Genomic DNA, 20,285 nt, shown 5'->3' with positions numbered 1-20,285 from the left:
CTTCAGTCCTCTACAGTACAAACTCTTCAGTCCTCTACTGTACAAACTCTTCTGTCCTCTACAGTACAAACTCTGCAATCCCCTACAGTACAAACTCTTCAGTCCTCTACTGTACAAACTCTTCAGTCCTCTACAGTACAAACTCTTCAGTCCTCTACAGTACAAACTCTTCAGTCCTCTACAGTACAAACTCTTCAGTCCTCTACAGTACAAACTCTTCAGTCCTCAACAGTACAAACTCTTCAGTCCCCTACAGTACAAACTCTTCAGTCCTCTACTGTTCATACTCTTCAGTCCTCAACAGTACACACTCTTCAGTCCCCTACAGTACAAACTCTTCAGTCCTCTACTGTTCATACTCTTCAGTCCTCAACAGTACATACTCTTCAGTCCTCTACAGTACAAACTATTCAGTCCTCTACTGTACATACTCTTCAGTCCTCTACAGTACAAACTCTTCAGACCTCTACTGTTCATACTCTTCAGTCCTCTACAGTACAAACTCTTCAGTCCTCTACAGTACAAACACTTCAGTCCTCTACAGTACAAACACTTCAGTCCTCTACAGTACAAACACTACAGTCCTCTACAGTACAAACTCTGCAGTCCTCTACAGTACAAACACTGCAGTCCTCTACAGTACAAACTCAATAGTTCTCTACAGTCTTGTTCATATCCACGGAGACCATAGTAAAACAGTAATGCTAAAAACGGTGCATAATGTGAATCATTCCAAAGTCTTTGACATTTCTGCTTCAAAGCCAGGTATCCCCTCAATTTGTTGTTTTCACATGACAAGGGACCCCATGACTGTCATGCTTAATGAGACACTAACACAGTGTCCATGTGTAAGCTGTACTCACGGTTGATGAAGAGGAGCAAGGTTCCCTTCTTCATGGAGTAGTTGGCATTGGAGACAAATCCATGCATCTTATAGGCCAGATGCTTCTCCTCATTGCTGACTTCAAGCAGCTCTCTGAAACACCACCAACATAACATTCAGTTAATACAAGATGCCTGTGATATGTGTATCATACAGGGGAGGTTGTGTGAAGAACAAACATCTGGGTTGCAAGGAAGTTTTAAAGGAGGAGATGAACAGTTGTTCTCTTTAACAACTCATTTTTTGGGACATACGGCTTATCAAGCAAATAATTTGTTATTTTCTAAAGCATGAAGCAAAATTTCATTTTCCTGGAAATCGCAACCTCCTTCCTAGAAAATGAAATGGTTGATACTGTACTGCAGCACAGAAACAACTCCCTGTTACCACACAGAACTCCATGCATTGACAGAAGTGACTTGACAACAGCAGGAAATGGAATGTGAACAGTTCAAACAGTCTCCATCAAACTAGCCACTGCCATTCTGTCCAACATTCTTTTCTGCTACCATGAACTTATATACAGATGTGGGGACCAACAGCCATGTGGCAGCCTCAAAAGTACTTGACACAGCCTCACAGCTTAGTGACAGCCTCACTGCCACAAACTATCCACTGTCACTTCCCACCCAGCTTCTTCTCTATCATCCATCAAACTATCCACTGTCACTTTCCTCCAGCTCCTTCCCTACCATCCATCAAACTATCCACTGTCACTTCCCACCCAGCTCCTTCCCTACCATCCATCAAACTATCCACTGTCACTTCTCACGCAGCTCCTTCTCTACCATCCATCAAACTATCCACTGTCACTTCTCACGCAGCTCCTTCTCTATCATCCATCAAACTATCCACTGTCACTTCCCACCCAGCTCCTTCCCTACCATCCATCAAACTATCCACTGTCACTTCTCACAGAGCTCCTTCCCTACCATCCATCAAACTATCCACTGTCACTTCTCAAACAGCTCCTTCCCTACCATCCATCAAACTATCCACTGTCACTTCCCACCCAGCTCCTTCTATATCATCCATCAAACTATCCACTGTCACTTCCCTCCAGCTCCTTCCCTACCATCCATCAAACTATCCACTGTCACTTTCCTCCAGCTCCTTCCCTACCATCCATCAAACTATCCACTGTCACTTCTCAAACAGCTCCTTCCCTACCATCCATCAAACTATCCACTGTCACTTCCCACCCAGCTCCTTCTATATCATCCATCAAACTATCCACTGTCACTTCCCTCCAGCTCCTTCCCTACCATCCATCAAACTATCCACTGTCACTTCCCACCCAGCTCCTTCTCTACCATCCATCGAACTATCAACTGTCACTTTCCTCCAGCTCCTTCACTATCATCCATCAAACTATCCACTGTCACTTCTCACAGAGCTCCTTCACTACCATCCATCAAACTATCCACTGTCACTTCCCACCCAGCTCCTTCTCTACCATCCATCGAACTATCAACTGTCACTTTCCTCCAGCTCCTTCACTATCATCCATCAAACTATCCACTGTCACTTCTCACAGAGCTCCTTCCCTACCATCCATCAAACTATCCACTGTCACTTCCCACCCAGCTCCTTCTCTATCATCCATCAAACTATCCACTGTCACTTTCCTCCAGCTCCTTCCCTACCATCCATCAAACTATCCACTGTCACTTCCCACCCAGCTCCTTCCCTACCATCCATCAAACTATCAACTGTCACTTCCCACCCAGCTCCTTCTCTATCATCCATCAAACTATCCACTGTCACTTTCCTCCAGCTCCTTCCCTACCATCCATCAAACTATCCACTGTCACTTCCCACCCAGCTCCTTCCCTACCATCCATCAAACTATCCACTGTCACTTCCCTCCAGCTCCTTCCCTACCATCCATCAAACTATCCACTGTCACTTCCCACCCAGCTCCTTCTCTACCATCCATCAAACTATCCACTGTCACTTCCCACCCAGCTCCTTCCCTACCATCCATCAAACTATCCACTGTCACTTCCCACCCAGCTCCTTCTCTACCATCCATCGAACTATCAACTGTCACTTTCCTCCAGCTCCTTCACTATCATCCATCAAACTATCCACTGTCACTTCTCACAGAGCTCCTTCCCTACCATCCATCAAACTATCCACTGTCACTTCTCAAACAGCTCCTTCCCTTCCATCCATCAAACTATCAACTGTCACTTCCCACCCAGCTCCTTCTCTATCATCCATCAAACTATCCACTGTCACTTTCCTCCAGCTCCTTCCCTACCATCCATCAAACTATCCACTGTCACTTCCCACCCAGCTCCTTCCCTACCATCCATCAAACTATCCACTGTCACTTCCCTCCAGCTCCTTCCCTACCATCCATCAAACTATCCACTGTCACTTCCCACCCAGCTCCTTCTCTACCATCCATCAAACTATCCACTGTCACTTCCCACCCAGCTCCTTCCCTACCATCCATCAAACTATCCACTGTCACTTCCCACCCAGCTCCTTCTCTACCATCCATCGAACTATCAACTGTCACTTTCCTCCAGCTCCTTCACTATCATCCATCAAACTATCCACTGTCACTTCTCACAGAGCTCCTTCCCTACCATCCATCAAACTATCCACTGTCACTTCTCAAACAGCTCCTTCCCTACCATCCATCAAACTATCCACTGTCACTTCCCACCCAGCTCCTTCCCTACCATCCATCAAACTATCCACTGTCACTTCTCACAGAGCTCCTTCCCTACCATCCATCAAACTATCCACTGTCACTTCTCAAACAGCTCCTTCCCTACCATCCATCAAACTATCCACTGTCACTTCCCACCCAGCTCCTTCCCTACCATCCATCAAACTATCCACTGTCACTTTCCTCCAGCTCCTTCCCTACCATCCACCAAACTATCCACTGTCACTACCTTCTTCGCTCACTCCCTCTCTCCCTTCCTTTCATCCTCCCTAATTTCTTCCTCACTCACCTCCACACTCTTTCAGCTTCTCACCCCTTGACCTGCCCATGTCCCTTCCGCACTTTCCAACCACTGACCTACATTTTAACCACTCATGCACTTTCCAATCTCTTTCTCATTGCAACCAACCAACCACTTCCTTACAGTCCCACAAGGAGCTAACAATAAGATCCCACAGTACAGTTATCCACAAATAAACTCCAGACAAGTTGCCCTTTTCACCATGGATTGCCGAATGCCAGGAATAGCTCTCTCAAATAGATGGAAAATCCTCCTGCCAAGTTACCAGACATCTTAAAAGGTTTCACCCTGAGTGTAACTGTAGCTGCTCATATTGTATGTCACCTGACAGCCCTTATCAATGCACTACTCCCGCCACATCATCTTCAGGACTTAACAAGGACACCAGGGAACTGATTAAGGATCCGATATACCTGATGTTAATAATAAAACACAAGATCAGAGCACAAAATTTTCATCCCACTTTGAAACAATTTCAAAGTAGTGCAAGTCAGACAAAATATGAACTATGAAAGCTGAGCCATGTGCAACTGATCACTGAATTTACTTCATTTGAGCTGGAATTGTGAAGGATAGCCATAGGTTCACATCTACAGTGTTCTAGCAGACAGAGGATGACAGGCTTTCAATAAAAGAACAAGGTTAATACATGTATTCAGATTGATATTACTTTATACTGCATGTTTGGATGCACTTCATCCACATGTCACTTTTTCCAAATACATGTATGCATGACCTCCTCAGAGGCCGGAAAATAGTTCTCTTTTTTGAGTCACCAAGTTTCTAGTTTTGTTGAACAGAAGTTCTATAACCAGAGCTCACATGCTCATCTTTGTTGAATGAATTAACACTTGAGTGATCATGTTCAAACCTAGATGTGAAGAAATCCCGCCTACCACTACATGACTTCCCTTTCATCACCACCAACACACCACAAAGAATGCACTGCAATAATAAAGCCTGTCTAAATAGATCTGCTTTCTGTCTGTGCACTGCAGAGGTCAATCATGTGAAGACATTGATTCTGTTTTCATTATCTTCCACTGTCACGCAGTGAGCAGGTTTGCTTTTATGCCACTTTCATAAATATTCCGGCATGGTTGGGGACACAAGAAATGGGCACTACACATTGAACTGGGGCTTATGGCATGATGATCGAGCCCCAGTGCGCATGCAGTACACAGCTGCATCACAGAGTTAACCCAGCCTCAGATCATCACAGGTCTCAAAGCAAGGATTTTCCTTTGGTATTTGTTGCAAGAGAACAAGTGATAGAGAACGAACTAAGACCAAATGTCGATGAAACTTATACTCTTTCATACTAGTTATTGGGGAGTTAGATGCTCTTTTTACACTGCTGAGTTTCCCGTAAAAAGATCTGTAATATGCACAAGAAAATACAAATTGCCATGCTTAGTACCAGCCGCTTACAACAACTTCTTACAGGCCGTCTAGAATTTGGTCAGGGGTGTAGACTGGAGCAGAACACTGCACCTGACACATCAATCACAGGAACACATTCCTGACCATGGTGCACTCCACTGGTGTACTCCAGAACGTCAACAGTATCTCAGCCCAACATAATCTGGCACTGGCTTCATCCAGCATGAAATAAGTCCACATATACAGACATCAGTCAGACCCCATGCACTGCTCTGTGTTGTGCCTGCCAATTCAGTAGATCCCCTCAGACATGAGGGCAGACATGAGGGCAGGTTGACCAGATCTGTGCTGCATGTAACCTCCCTGACTTATGATTCTACAAAATTCAGCTATCATGCACTTTGGAAGTGCTGATTCAAACAATAGATTAATATTGTTCATGTTTTAGGAAAGTGACTTACTAGATATATTTAAGAAGTCCAGACATAAATATGTTTCTTGATCAAATTACCAAGAGGCATGATAAAAAATAACGTTAATCGGGGTTTACTTATGATTAAATGCCTTAATAAAAGTTGTTTCAAACAAAAATATAAAGCACAATAAAAATTGTAAAGGGAAACTTGTTTGCTCAAAAGGAAATAAATAGTACTTGTGAAAATAACAAAAGAAAACCAGTCACTGAAAGTTTGCTACATATCAACCACGTGTTTATACATTTGTTTAATCATATAAAAAACTTTTTGGAGAATAACGATTTCCATAGTCACATGTTAATTAAAAAAGTGAATTCCTATTTAAAAATTTGCCAAGCACAAGTAGAGATTCAGCACTACATGCTGATTCATAAATTTAAAAATAAATAATAACAGTAACTATCAATTAATCAATGTTTTGCACATGACTTCTTCAATGAATGCATATACGTTATTTGAATGTGATAATTCCTCAATGATCACTACATGACAGCTTGTGGTGTGCGATGGCGACCATTATGACTTAGCCCATGACATGCACCAGCATATCTTCACACAGGCGTTTGGCAACAGCTGACAGTGAAGACAAAAGCCAATGTGAGGTTGCATTCACAACCAAACTGAATGAGGAAAAAATTGGAGCACCTTTAGAATACAGTACCACAACTTCTCGTGAGGACGATCTCTGCTGTAGGTCACATGTCTCAAAGACAAGCAACCAGTTTTTGTAAGAATCCGTTGGACAAGAACTCGCGACCTTCGGATTGTTAGCCTGACAGCTAACCGACTAAGCTACGTCCACACTGTGCAAATTTACTTTGTCTACTCTTAGGAATGATCCCGATGCCATTTGCCATTTGGCACACTCGTCCCATTCTGTAATCTGCAAGATACTGAGTTGTGAGGAATGATCAAACTGAAAACGGTTCCAGGCGTCAGACGTCAAATGTAGCCGGTGAAAGTGGCTTTTGTGAATGTTCCAGGACAGTTTCCAGTTGCCAAAGTATTCGACACAAACCATTTCATCCTTTTTACTTGACGTTTTCGTGTGAAGAATAGTAGGAGCTGCTATAGAATCTATAATAGCCACTAAACGGGTAGATTTACCAAACCCTTATGATCGTAAAGGGATGATTGACCGTAAAGGGGATCCAAGGGCTAAAGACAGAGTTCGGGTAATCTAATAGCCACTAAATGGGGAACCTAACCCTTAGATGATCATAAAGGGGTGATTGATCATAAAGGGTATCCAAGGGCTAAAGGTAGAGTTCGGGGTAACCTACCATGACACTAGCGATATTTGGATGTGTTCAGCGCCAATATAATATCCCTAATAAACTGCATTCTTGTGCATAATAATGAAAATTAATGAACCGAAAAAATAATATATGTATATTAGTTCAATTTATAATCATTTTAGCCACTTGAATTACGAGAAAAACGAAAAAAAAAATATATAAAAAATAAAAGTGCTTTCGTAAACTAGCGCTTGCTATAAAATGCACCGCCGGAGGCTATATTTAGTAAACAAATATTCAAAACTCTCCACACTGCTTGGCATATTCAATGACATTTCGTATAGAGATGAAAGATCACTGGGAGGAGCTTATGCACACTCGATGACCCCTGATGTCACCGGGCATTGTTTCGCCGGTGTGACTGGCAACAAAATACTACAAATTACGTCATAGGGTATTGTCACGTGTTTGAAAAGTTTGTGGTACTGTATTCTAAAGGTGGGCCGAACATTTTCTTTCACATTTACTAATGTACCAGTGTGAGTACCAAGTTATTGCCCTCATAAGATCTCCATGTAACGCATACAATATTAAAAACAGAATACCAGTGTTTGTTGTTGGGAGGAAAGCCCAAAGTGACAAAGGTGCATGATAATTGCCATGTTGGTGAAGCCCCTGAACATGGGTTGGTAACAAACTCAGCACCAACAGCTCAGCATCTTGTAACAGCAGTTTGTTTACACCATAATACTTCATGCGAACATATGACAGACATTGAAAGCATATAAGCACCGCAACTTGGTAAGCTAACATGAGGTGGACATCGCAAAAGAAAACTAAGTAAGCTTTGCAAAGCTTTCGTTCTACACCGAACGTCACCATTATGACATCATATCGCTCATTGGGCGCAAAAAATGTGATGTCACAGCCAAATACAGAGAAGCGCCAAATTCCTAGTTCTCCCCAAAACTTAAAATACATTGTATTTAAAGATTTCTATACTGTTTTCTGCTCTAAATGTATTGCCACACATCCTTTGAATATTGTCGTAACCACAACTTTGCATTTTGTAACCTGTAGTTGTAGATATAATTATCTAAATACGCCTACCGACAATGATTGAAAAAAAATAAATTATTCTATGAATATTAGCTTCCGTGGTGATGCGGTCGTCAAACCAGCTGTTTTAATCAGAGGGGGTTTATTGTAAATTAATAGCCCCTGATTGACCAATCAGAATCAAGTAATTTCCAAATTCATGGTAGAATAAATGTCAAAGTCAACTTGGACATTGACACATGCATGTCAATGTTTCTTTTTTTTAACAATTCCTGTAACAAAATAAATAACAACTATTAAAGTAGTCATGCATGTAAATTCATTTTTCAATTTCATTTTTTACAAGAATGTTTGCAACATTTTCTTGTTTTCCTTTGCAGCTGTTTCTGGGTGATGGGATGTGGGCTGGAAGAAGGTGGTTTGGAGGATCAAGTCTGTATTCTCAGCAGTGTTAGGTAAAAGTGAACACAGAGCACCTCACACACCCTACAGCTACAGCCTCCCACCACAGCCTGCAGCTGACACAGCAAAAACCTCACCAAGACTTCACCAGTCTGTGGACTGTTACAGGCTTACAGTATTTCAGTTGTGTTTGGATAACATTGGACTGCATCAGTAAGTCATTAACAGCAGGGTTAGGCAGTGAAAAATATTGATGGCAGACAACATTAGTGTTTGACTCAAGGAAAACTTTCATGGGGCAAGAATGTCATTTAACAAGTAAAGACCTCAAGGAACTTTGAAGGTCTCTTATACAAAAAACTTGTGTTAAAACATCAGATTTCTACAAAATATGAATCTTTTCCGACTATGAAATGTACTGTTTGAAAGAAGATTCAAGAAATCACCAATACCAGTGTAATGTCGGCTTATTACCTTTAGTCTGTATTCAGCAACTGGACAGTCGTTAGATACTGAAGGACATTTTCAGTACTCAGAAAACAAAAACATTATTGCTCCTGACAATCTTGAGTAATTATTATTTATTCAGATTTCTCAATTGATATTTTCTGGGAGATATCTTCTCCTGCGACTTCATCAACAGGCCACAATGTCAATAATAAACGTAAGTACAGCGGCAACGTTGACAGCTAACGTGACCCAGGGGATGATGAGGCGCTGGACCCTGGAAGAGCGGGCACAGCTGATTCTCTCCCAGCCCGTCGCAATCATCAGTCTCATTCTTTGTTTTCTTGCCATTGTTGCAAATTGCTTCTCAATTCTTGCAACCATGCTGGGTCCCAATGGTATGGTGACACACAACAAACTGATTGTGAGCCTGGGGCTGTCAGACATCCTGCTGAGTTTCAGTGTGGTCAGTCACACCATCAACAAGGTGCTCATTCCCTACCCCCACAAGGACTCCACCCAACAGGAAGTCCTCACATTCTACTGTATGACAATCTTTGCATTTGCTCTCTACACAATGGCAACAATCATCTCCCTTTTGAACCTCTTTGCAATGGCAGTGGACCACTATGTTGCCATCATGAAACCCCTTCATTACGCTGCATACCTGTCCCGGGCACGAGGCAATTGCTTTATTGTGACCATATGGATGTTGGCAATTTTTTGTGGATTTTCAGTATTTTTATCTGATATCCGGAACTACGGTAAAAGAGATCTGAATTACTGTCATTATCTGAAGAAACGAGATTTTCAAGGGGAATATCTCATTATTGCTGTTGCATTCCTCTGCCTCCTGACCATCCTGTACACATATCTGCGCATTTACATCGAAGTCCGGAGAGTTCACAGACAAGGCCCGTCAGCACGAATGGATTACGTACGAAATCGGAAGGCTCTCTTCACAACCTTGGTCATCATCGGAACATTTGCTGTTTGCTGGCTGCCGACATGTCTGATGCAAATAATCCTCACTATTCAAGCAAAACTAAGTCCACAGTCGATCATTAAACATTTTGGGGTCCTGTTTCGACTTCAGCGCTATCTCAACTGCCTGATTCTGGTGAACACTCTGTGTGATCCCATCGTTTATGCAGTTCGTCTGAGAGATGTTCAGCTTGGATACAGAAGAATTTTCCAGAAATGTCTCTTTTTTCGGTCCAAACGGAGAGGCAGCCTACAAATGACCATGGAGCGTCGAAACACACAAATTGCACGTCTGCTTACAATGGACAGTATCACAATACCGAACGACAAGGAGTCAGGCAACTCACTGTGTGAAACCTCAGCTGACAAGAACAGTGATTCACCAACCAAAGTGTAATCCCATTATTTGCTGCTGCTCAGGAATTATGCAACATAAGACCAAACTTATCAATGCAGACAGATATGCTGAACATCTACAAGTTTCACCAACTCAATGGACACTAGATTATTATTCGTATCTCCTTACACCCAATATGGAGAGATATGTAATTGTCACTGAAAATAACTGAACTATCATGAAATATGAATCCAATATACAGATTAATATTTTTCTTTGAAACAACAGTAAATGACAGCTTCAGCAGTAATCAGAAGCCTGTTATGACATTGGAAGATGTCAACATGTTTAAGTTTGAATCACTGGGACAAGAGTTCAGTGTTGGATGTTGATTCATACAAGGAATGTTTGAACATGGCACCAACTTCATCTCATCCGAATAGCCAACCTTAGTCAGGGTAAAAACATATCAGTGAGGCATTTGAAACGTAAGACAAATTCATATAGACAGTTTAAATGTAATCATGGTGTAAACAATTACTTTTTCTCTACTGCTACATTATTAATTCTGTAAGCTGGATGTGGTTGGAACCATATTATCTAATAAGGTATCTGGGCTTTGAAAGAAAGTCAAAGATCCTGGTGTGACTAAGGGAACCAACTCTGCATGACATTTTTTTATGCCTTAGACATTCTACCAACCCTCATCACAGTATAGATCAGACTATATCATTTCTTATTTGGAGGGTTTATTATTTCTCAACATGAAACCAATATTTATTTAGTGATCAATGATTAAACACAAAGAACAAAGAATGATTAGGGCCTTTTTAGCCCATGGGTATGCATAATTCAAGAAATTAGGTAAAGCTTTACAAATCATTGTGACCTTTATCAGATATGTTCATAAGTACCCAAAATAAGTTTTTCAATTCAACAACTGCATGTGACTTATGACAACACCTAATGCAAATGTAAGGCTAAGTCAAAAGGACGATTTTGGACGTTTTCAGGAAGAGATCTTCTAATATTTGAAAATAAAAAAGTCTTTGACCAAGGCAGGTCTTTTTTCATGGAAGTACACAAAAAAAGGTACAAACATATTTTACAAAATTATGGGGGCTTTCACACTGGTGCATAGTTAGATGTTGTCTTGAATTGAAAACATTGCCCTTTTATGGTAATTTTCGCCATTGTTGTGGAGAAAAATAATTCTTGCAAGGGTAAGAAAAAAATTATAAAGCCATAATAGTCTGTAGCTCTCCAGAACTATGAAGACAAAGTGGCGGCCATGTCGAAAGTCGGATTGGATTTCTGTGTGCAACTTTTAGACATTACAGCTGGAATCATTCATACAAAGTTTCACCACCCTAGGGCTTGTAGATACAGAAATGTTGAAAATGCAGAAAAAATTGAAAAAATGGGCTTACCTGAATGTCAAAAGTAATAGCTTGATTAAAAAACAATAATCAAAATATGCCCCAAATGTATTATACATTATACCACACACTTTCTGCATATCATCTTCATCTTCCGGAGGTTTAAAGTCTGATCGCAATTCTGTGAAAACAGACACCATATCTGGGATAACTTATGCAAAGTTTCAGTTTCTTACACATAATTTTTGGAGAAGATGTTCAAAATGTAAAACTTAACGATGCACATTCACAGGGATGGACAGATGATAAATGAGCCACAACACAAGCTCACTTGACCAGCTGTCAACCATTTGATCATATCTTATGATTTTCACACCATTATTACAAAACTTTTCATGAAAGTTTACATGTCCATTGGGCCAGAAATAGCCCATAACCAATTGTCCTCTGCATCAGATGTAACGACGTCATCTACATGGTGGGTTCCACTTCATTTCCAACATAAGTCCTCCTGCCATGCTGCTGTGAGGTATCTGACACACAACTGTAGTCTTCATTGCTGGGTTTCAAACATCAAAACAATTTCTTATCTTGAAAACATAACCCCCTTGGAGATATTGGATAAGGAAAGATCACAGATTAGACGTATTTAAAATACCAAAGGTTTGTGGAAAGATGAAAATCTCTTTGTAAAGGAAATGTTACACGTTATATGGAAATACACAACGTGTATGCATAGATGAAACATCCTTTGAAATTTTTATGCTATTTTGATAAAGATCAAAGGTGTGTACAGATAGAAATTTCTTTGAAAGATGAGTGTTGTCTTAAGATTATCAACAGCCAATTCAGATATCTGTTTCACCAGACAATTAATGGACATTCAATAGTAACTTGCACACAGCCCTTATACTGTGATTTAAAGATATCACAAGACAGTGAGAGAATGATAAGAATTGGATGCAACTTATAGTCGATCACCATGGAGCCATGTTGGGAAAGGATGCCAACAAGTTGGAAGCACTACCTACTGGGCCACAAGCTAGAATAGTTAAGCTTTGTTTCCATTGTCTTGGTTCAACAAACATACAATCTCAATAAAATCAATCTTAGTTCTCACTACCGCTAAACAAGGATCTGAGGACATCCCATTACAGGTCACGTCAGAACGACCTTTCATCTTACCAAAAAGAGTGTAGCTTACCAAATCAGGAAAGTGTTTTCTCATCATGCAACCTCAAAATGTTTGACACGATTATTCCAAGCTACAATTACGAGCTTTACGATTGAATCCATCAAAAACATTGTCTATCTGTCCCTTCAGTGGGATAAACATTTGAACGGAAGAGACTTTGCATCACCTGTGGGAAGTACTGCCCTACAATCTCAGCCATCTGTTGACATTCCAGTATGTTCTTTTGTTTAGTTTTCAAATTTTGAATCGAGAACTTTGTCAACATATTTTTCAAAGCCTAGTCGCCAGTAAGAAACTAATCCTGTATAGCTTAAGAAAGCTGCTTTCTGATTGGCTAAGTTGACTTCTTGTTAGTCATTTCATTGGTCCGTCAAAGTTTGCGAAAGGTCGTTCTGATATGACCCGTAATGGGATGTCCTCAGATCTTTGTTTAGTTGAAGTGAGAACTACGATCTGGTTTTAATGAGATTGACAAAAGATGACATTCAATGTGTTTGTCAGAGTCTCAATTGTATATTAGAAATCATAGCACAAGTTATCTATTAGATATTTTAATGAATTTGTAAAGTTTTCTTTTTGAATTATTATGCCTTTATCAGCTAGTGACATTTTGCTTGGGATCTTAAGTAGATTCACATAATGCAACACTACATAGCTTTTTAGTGGTCAACCAGTATAGTGAGGAAGCAATTGCAAACATTTATTTCTGTACTGCTGACAAAAAATGTCATGGAGACAAGACATATTTTTCCAAAATCTATTTCTGTACCATTATTATTTGTTTGCTTGTTGTTTAATGCCACACTCTGCAATATTTCAGCTATATGACAGTGGTCTGTAAATAATCGAGTCTGGACCAGACAATTCAGTGATTGACATCATGAGCATCAATCTATGTAATAGGGATGACATGCAGAATCAAGTCAGCAACCCTGAAAACCCGATCTTGTTAGTCGCCTCTTACGACAAGCATGACTTGTCGGGGACCTCTTCTCCACTGGTTTTACCATTAATAAAAAGTGGTGGAAACATAACTACCTGTGAGTGTGATGGGTTTAACACTGCGTTGAACAGTGTTTCCGTCATATCACAGCATGTCAGCTTGATGTGGGAGGAAAGTCCCTTCTGATCAAGGTGTTAGAGGTTTGTTTACCACTTGAAATCCACAAGCTCAAGAATGATGCAGACGTTTTTTGGGATGACCACACACTTTGATGAAAACATTTCTCATACACTACTAATTACCTGTTTTGTCTCAACATCTACCCACCAATCACCATCCATAACCAACTGTGTTTGTCAGGTAGCAGCCATGTACCAGTTCATTATTCCCACCCGGGACTCAGACACAGACATAGTACAGTCGTTCACTCACATCTATTTCCAGTGCATGTTTATAGTCCTTTGAAAGTCCTAATTATTTGTTAGCATCAGTGTGCACTTTGTTACGATTATATTTTATGTACATGAACTGTTTTCTTTTAGCTTTTAATAAATAACTTCAAACAGCACGTTCTGCATAATGGCGTCAATTAATCTATTACAGACCTTAGAAACTATCTGATAAAAGATTAGAATGGAACCGAAATGCCTGCAGACACAATTTATGGATAACAACTTCTTTAATACTGTAAAGGTTTTGTTAATTTTGTGTTGTTTTTGCGACCATGAAGAATCATGATTGATCCAGCCAGTGTGAGAGGACTTGACAACACATGTTGAGGACACCACACATTGTCACTGAAATTTATCCCCGGATCAATTTCAAATCCACACTCTGTATTTCAAGAAATTCTGTCAAAACTGGTTACGAAGCTGTGTTAAACAGAGATAAACAGTTTGTTTTTTTCAACTGCAACCATTAATGCTAACAATTACGTCCTATTCCAACAAAAAAACAATTTCAAGACAATAGTAACAGCTTTTATGTCAAACTTAGCAGGGTCCTGCCAGCATTTATACTGAGAATGGTTCCAAATTGGATTCTTTTATTTCAAATAGATCCTTCGGTCTGTTTTTAGTGAAGTGAGAGAGTGATTATCGTAGTACCAAGCAGGCAGCAACAGTTGACATGATCCACACCCTACAAATGAGATACACCCACACCATACAATGAGATCAGTGACGCAATGCAACCACCAGTCGGTCATCAGTCTGCTCTTTCACCAACCAACAGAAACTGAAATCCACTTCTCCTGCTTCAAATCATCTGGGGACATACCAGTGAAGATGTCCACAGCCAAGCCAGGACATACCAGTAAAGATGTCCACAGCCAAGCCAGGACATACCAGTGAAGATGTCCACAGCCAAGCCGGGACATACCAGTAAAGATGTCCACAGCCAAGACGGGACATAACAGTAAAGATGTCCACAGCCAAGCCAGGACACACCAGTGAGGATGTCAACAGCCAAGCCGGGGCATACCAGTGGGGATGTCAACAGCCAAGCCGGGGCATACCAGTGGAGATGTCCACAGCCAAGCCGGGGCATACCAGTGAAGATGTCCACAGCCAAGCCGGGGCATACCAGTGAAGATGTCCACAGCCAAGCCGGGGCATACCAGTAAAGATGTCCACTGCCAAGCCAGGACATACCAGTAAAGATGTCCACTGCCAAGCCAGGACATACCAGTGAAGATGTCAACAGCCAAGCCGGGGCATACCAGTGGAGATGTCCACAGCCAAGTCGGGGCATACCAGTAAAGATGTCCACTGCCAAGCCATGACATACCAGTAAAGATGTCCACTGCCAAGTGGGGACATACCAGGGAAGATGTCCAATGTGGTCAATGACATACATAGTTTTACCATTTACAAAGTATATATATAGAGGTTATCACGCGAGTGTGTTTGGGGATGATAAATATCCTGCATTAGGAATAAACATTGTATTTAGCTAGCTTTGGCGAGCTAAATACATAGTGTTTATTCCTAATACAGGAATATAAGTTTGGAATATAAGTCGGCAGTTTGAAACTAGTGCTGCAAACTTCTTTCTGATAAGCTATATTTTGAATACAAAGGTCTTGATGAAATGAAGGTGTCACCATTGGTGGGAACAAGCCTGTGAAGTTTCAGCTTCATTGGTCCAGTGGTATCTGAGAAGAAGATATAACAATCTTCACAAACCGGACAAGCACTGAAGGTTAAACATGCTGTGTGCAATAGCGCAATACATAGCAAATATGGCATATTTTCTGGCAAAGCATATACTTACTGCATAAAAAAATTCACAATGACACAAGTAGAAATGTCTGATAAATCTTGGAAAAATAACATTTCCAACTCAGCTGCCATGATTAGACATATTTGAGATCGGATCAGAATTCCTGTGAGCACTTTCTTGAGACACATGGCACCAGCTCACTTTCAGTTAGTTGAACGGAAACAACCACTTCACGGGAATAAATGGCAAGGCTGAGGTTTGCTGTTCACTGACCATGAACCGAGGGCTACGACTCAACCGTGAAACTTGACAGAGTTAGGTTTGAATTACCAAATGCTCTCTCAAAACTCTTATCCTTACGACTATGCGTCATGCCACTAACCAATGTAAAAGTAAGCCATTTATCACAATGTTAATAATTATTAGGGATGGGTATCACAATATTTTACGATGCACAAGGCCGTATTGCGATACGTATCACGGTATATTGTGTAATTCTAAATTTTGAATTCAGAACCAATTTTATAACATCATTACATTTTTGACACAATCTGGCCATAATGAGTTTCAGCTCGAATCAAGGTCCAACTTCACACCAGTGTATGAATTGAGAGATGGATTGTGCACAGCTGATTGCTGTTTCCGACTAAGTTTATGAGAAAATACACACGGTAAACTTAATCACTGCATATGAAACAATGCCTAGGAGAACAAAAATTACAATTTAAACAGTAAATCGACATGTCTTGTGATGTTTGATATCAAATTTCAAATTGGTACTGAACCAAGTTTGTTGTCACCCATTTGTTAAAACCTGAATTCACTGAAGGGATATACTGTCATTTTTTTCTGCACGTAATGATCTTCTTTTCCACAAAACTGACAACTCATTTAATAAATATCCAGATGCATGCTCCGTGCAAGTGTATAACATTAAACACATGATATACCGAGCATTAAAAAATTATATTGTGATATGTATCGTGGCAAGAGTGATCCTCACTATACCGATTTACCGGTAATACTGCGTACCCTTAATAATTGATACCGGGTAAGAGCCAATCACAAAAATAGTGCTACTGCACTGTACCTCACCTGGGTTTGTTGATTAACGCCGCACTCAGCAATATTCCAGCTACATGACGTCAGTCTGTAAATAATCGAGTCTGGACCAGACAATCCAGTGATTAATATCATGAGCATCGATCCACGCAATATGGGATTGATGACATGCATCAACCAAATCAGCAAGCCTGACCACCCGATCCCATTAGTCACCTCTAGCGACAAGCAAAGTCGCCTTTTACGGAAAGCATGGGTTGCTGAAGACCTATTCTACCCCGGATCTTCACGGGTCAGCTCACCTGGGTATGTTAAAATGTCACTTAACAAACATTTTCATATATTTTATGAATAGATAATGAGGACAAAAGTATAAACAAATATGAAATAAGTTACTTAATTTTCACAATGTTTCTAAACCTGCAATTATAAAAGTATTATTGTAGAACCATGTTGCAATACACAACAGTTCAAATGACTTCATACAAAATTTCAACTCTGAGCCTAATTATACCTTCCAAAGAGAACATTTCTTCAAATGTCACACAACTTTTCCAAAAATACAGAAAAATTCCTATTGATTTGAACAAAATATGATATTATTATTGTTGTCATAAACAGAAACATACTTCTTTCTGCTGAGCAGAAAAAATTAGCAGTAGTCATCAAATGAGGTTTATATAGTGCAGTGCAGTGGTGGCAGTTTCAGTGCAAAGGTCAAATCAAGGTAAAAAGTTAAAATACTGCACAAAATGGAACAAACATCAATAGCTTTGTCAATCATCATGTCAAAAGGAAAATCAGATTGAACTTCATGAACAAATAAGGTGTCATCATTGGTGGGAAGAAGGTTGTGAAGTTTCAGCTCTACATTGGTCTAGCGGTAAACAGTGCGACCAAATACGTTCTAGACAATGTAAGAGCAGGGTCAAAATGCAAAGGACAAATGAAGGTCAAAATTTTAAATGAAAAACAGAACATGTCTTAAGCTTCACTATGATCTGCACACATACCAAATTTCATTACATATTTAACACAATCTGGCCATAATGAGTTTCAGCTCAAATCAAGATCCATCTTTACAATACCACCAGAATCGGTAGACACATATAAAGCCCCACTAGTAACTACCCATGTACCATATTGCATCAGATTTAAAAAAAACAAAACATTGAGTAATAGACATGAATAGACTTTTCAAAATAGCTTCCATTGCGGGCATAACGAAAAATATATTTTGAACAGATTGGGTGTCATCGTTGGTGGGAACAAGCTTATAGAGTTTCAGGTCCACAGGTCCAGTGATTTCCGAGAAGATGCATGTTTACAACTAATGACTGAATTTTATTTTGTATTTTCTAAAATGGTCACTGGCAGCCATATTTCCGATTAAGATTCCGGAACAAACTAATGGCACTACATTCGCACAGCGGGTGCGCACTGTGCATGCCAAACCGGAAGTTGGCAGGTAGCAACCACCATTTTCTTGCTGGACAGCATAAATTGTGATTTCACCCGAGCACATGGAGCATCATCAAGGCAACATTTTAGACCTTTTAGTTAATATTTTGAACTAAACCTAACTTACATCATGCCCCGATGGGTTTCCCGGCCACAATCGCCATAGTATAGAATAGCTCAATTTCTTTTACTCTACTTTTGATGTCATTTGGCACAATGAGATGACTCAAAAACTAGATTCTTTTCAGCATGAAAATGACATTATTATATCACACTAGCACACTCTTGTGTCAGTTTTAGCTTTATTATGCTATTTTAGGATTTTTATCAATGTATTTTAACTTTGCGTCATGTAAATGTTCCGAGATATTGAAAAAACAAAACAAAAAACTGTACTAGTTAATGGTAATGGTTTAACACTCTCTGGGGTATTCATTTTCCTTCTAAGCTGTCTGTCGTGATAATCGTAGCTTGACAACATCTCATTTATACCTTGTTCCTGCATTTCAGACTGCTGATAAACCAAAAATGACGCTATCTTGAGGATTATTCATCCTTCCAGGAACGTTGGAAGCCATTTCTTTTTACTACTACTGATTAGAGTGAATTCTTTTCACATGCTGTGTTGGCCATAGTTAGAGTTAACTGTCTTCTGACATGACTCACACACTAAATCATGTTTCTTTTTTATGTGAGTGCTTGAAGCTAAGGCACAGGTGTTAAATGAAAGACAAGACTATCGATCACATTGATGTTCATGGTTCTGAAAGATAAAGAATAATGTCAAAATGGTACACTTCCACCAGGACAGAGTGCAGCAAGCCCTGAAACACCTACACTTCCACCAGGACAGATTGCAACAAACCCTGAAACACCTACACTTCCACCAGGACAGAGTGCAACAAACCCTGAAACACCAACACTTCCACCAGGACAGAGTGCAACAAACCCTGAAACACCAACACTTCCACCAGGACAGAGTGCAACAAACCCTGAAACACCAACACTTCCACCAGGACAGATTGCAACAAACCCTGAAACACCAACACTTCCACCAGGACAGAGTGCAACAAACCCTGAAACACCAACACTTCCACCAGGACAGAGAGCAACAAACCCTGAAACACCAACACTTCCACCAGGACAGATTGCAACAAACCCTGAAACACCAACACTTCCACCAGGACAGAGTGCAACAAACCCTGAAACACCAACACTTCCACCAGGACAGAGAGCAACAAACCCTGAAACACCAACACTTCCACCAGGACAGATTGCAACAAACCCTGAAACACCAACACTTCCACCAGGACAGATTGCAACAAACCCTGAAACACCAACACTTCCACCAGGACAGAGAGCAACAAACCCTGAAACACCAACACTTCCACCAGGACAGAGTGCAGCAGGCCCTGAAACACCAACACTTCCACCAGAACAGAGTGCAACAAACCCTGAAACACCAACACTTCCACCAGGACAGATTGCAACAAACCCTGAAACACCTACACTTCCACAAGGACAGATGGCAACAAACCCTGAAACACCAACACTTCCACCAGGACAGAGTGCAACAAACCCTGAAACACCAACACTTCCACCAGGACAGATTGCAACAAACCCTGAAACACCAACACTTCCACCAGGACAGATTGCAACAAACCCTGAAACACCAACACTTCCACCAGGACAGATTGCAACAAACCCTGAAACACCAACACTTCCACCAGGACAGTGTGCAACAAACCCTGAAACACCAACACTTCCACCAGGACAGATTGCAACAAACCCTGAAACACCAACACTTCCACCAGGACAGATTGCAA

General features: G+C 40.6%; 2 protein-coding genes across 2 annotated transcripts in view; one reads left to right on the top strand and one right to left on the bottom strand.

Moving 5' to 3' along the window:
* LOC124116207 (melanocortin receptor 3-like) overlaps nucleotides 1–14,369 on the top strand; it is a 51,384-nt gene extending 37,015 nt beyond the window's left edge. The window contains exon 2 of the mRNA XM_046477464.2: nucleotides 8,407–14,369. Within this exon, the coding sequence (XP_046333420.1) occupies nucleotides 9,078–10,256 (1,179 nt within the window). The 5' untranslated portion in view covers nucleotides 8,407–9,077 and the 3' untranslated portion in view covers nucleotides 10,257–14,369. The remainder of the gene's footprint in view (nucleotides 1–8,406) is intronic.
* LOC124116208 (DNA mismatch repair protein Mlh1-like) overlaps nucleotides 1–20,285 on the bottom strand; it is a 229,840-nt gene that overhangs the window by 147,332 nt on the left and 62,223 nt on the right. Inside the window, exon 9 of the mRNA XM_046477466.2 lies at nucleotides 864–976. Coding sequence (XP_046333422.2) covers nucleotides 864–976 — 113 coding nt within the window. The remainder of the gene's footprint in view (nucleotides 1–863; nucleotides 977–20,285) is intronic.

This window comes from Haliotis rufescens, unplaced genomic scaffold (assembly GCF_023055435.1).
Source record: "Haliotis rufescens isolate VD_foot unplaced genomic scaffold, xgHalRufe1.0.p SCAF_10, whole genome shotgun sequence".
Lineage (NCBI taxonomy): Eukaryota > Metazoa > Mollusca > Gastropoda > Lepetellida > Haliotidae > Haliotis > Haliotis rufescens.
The sequence above is the reverse complement of the archived record's forward strand: the minus strand, read 5'-3'. Positions and strand labels throughout refer to the sequence as shown.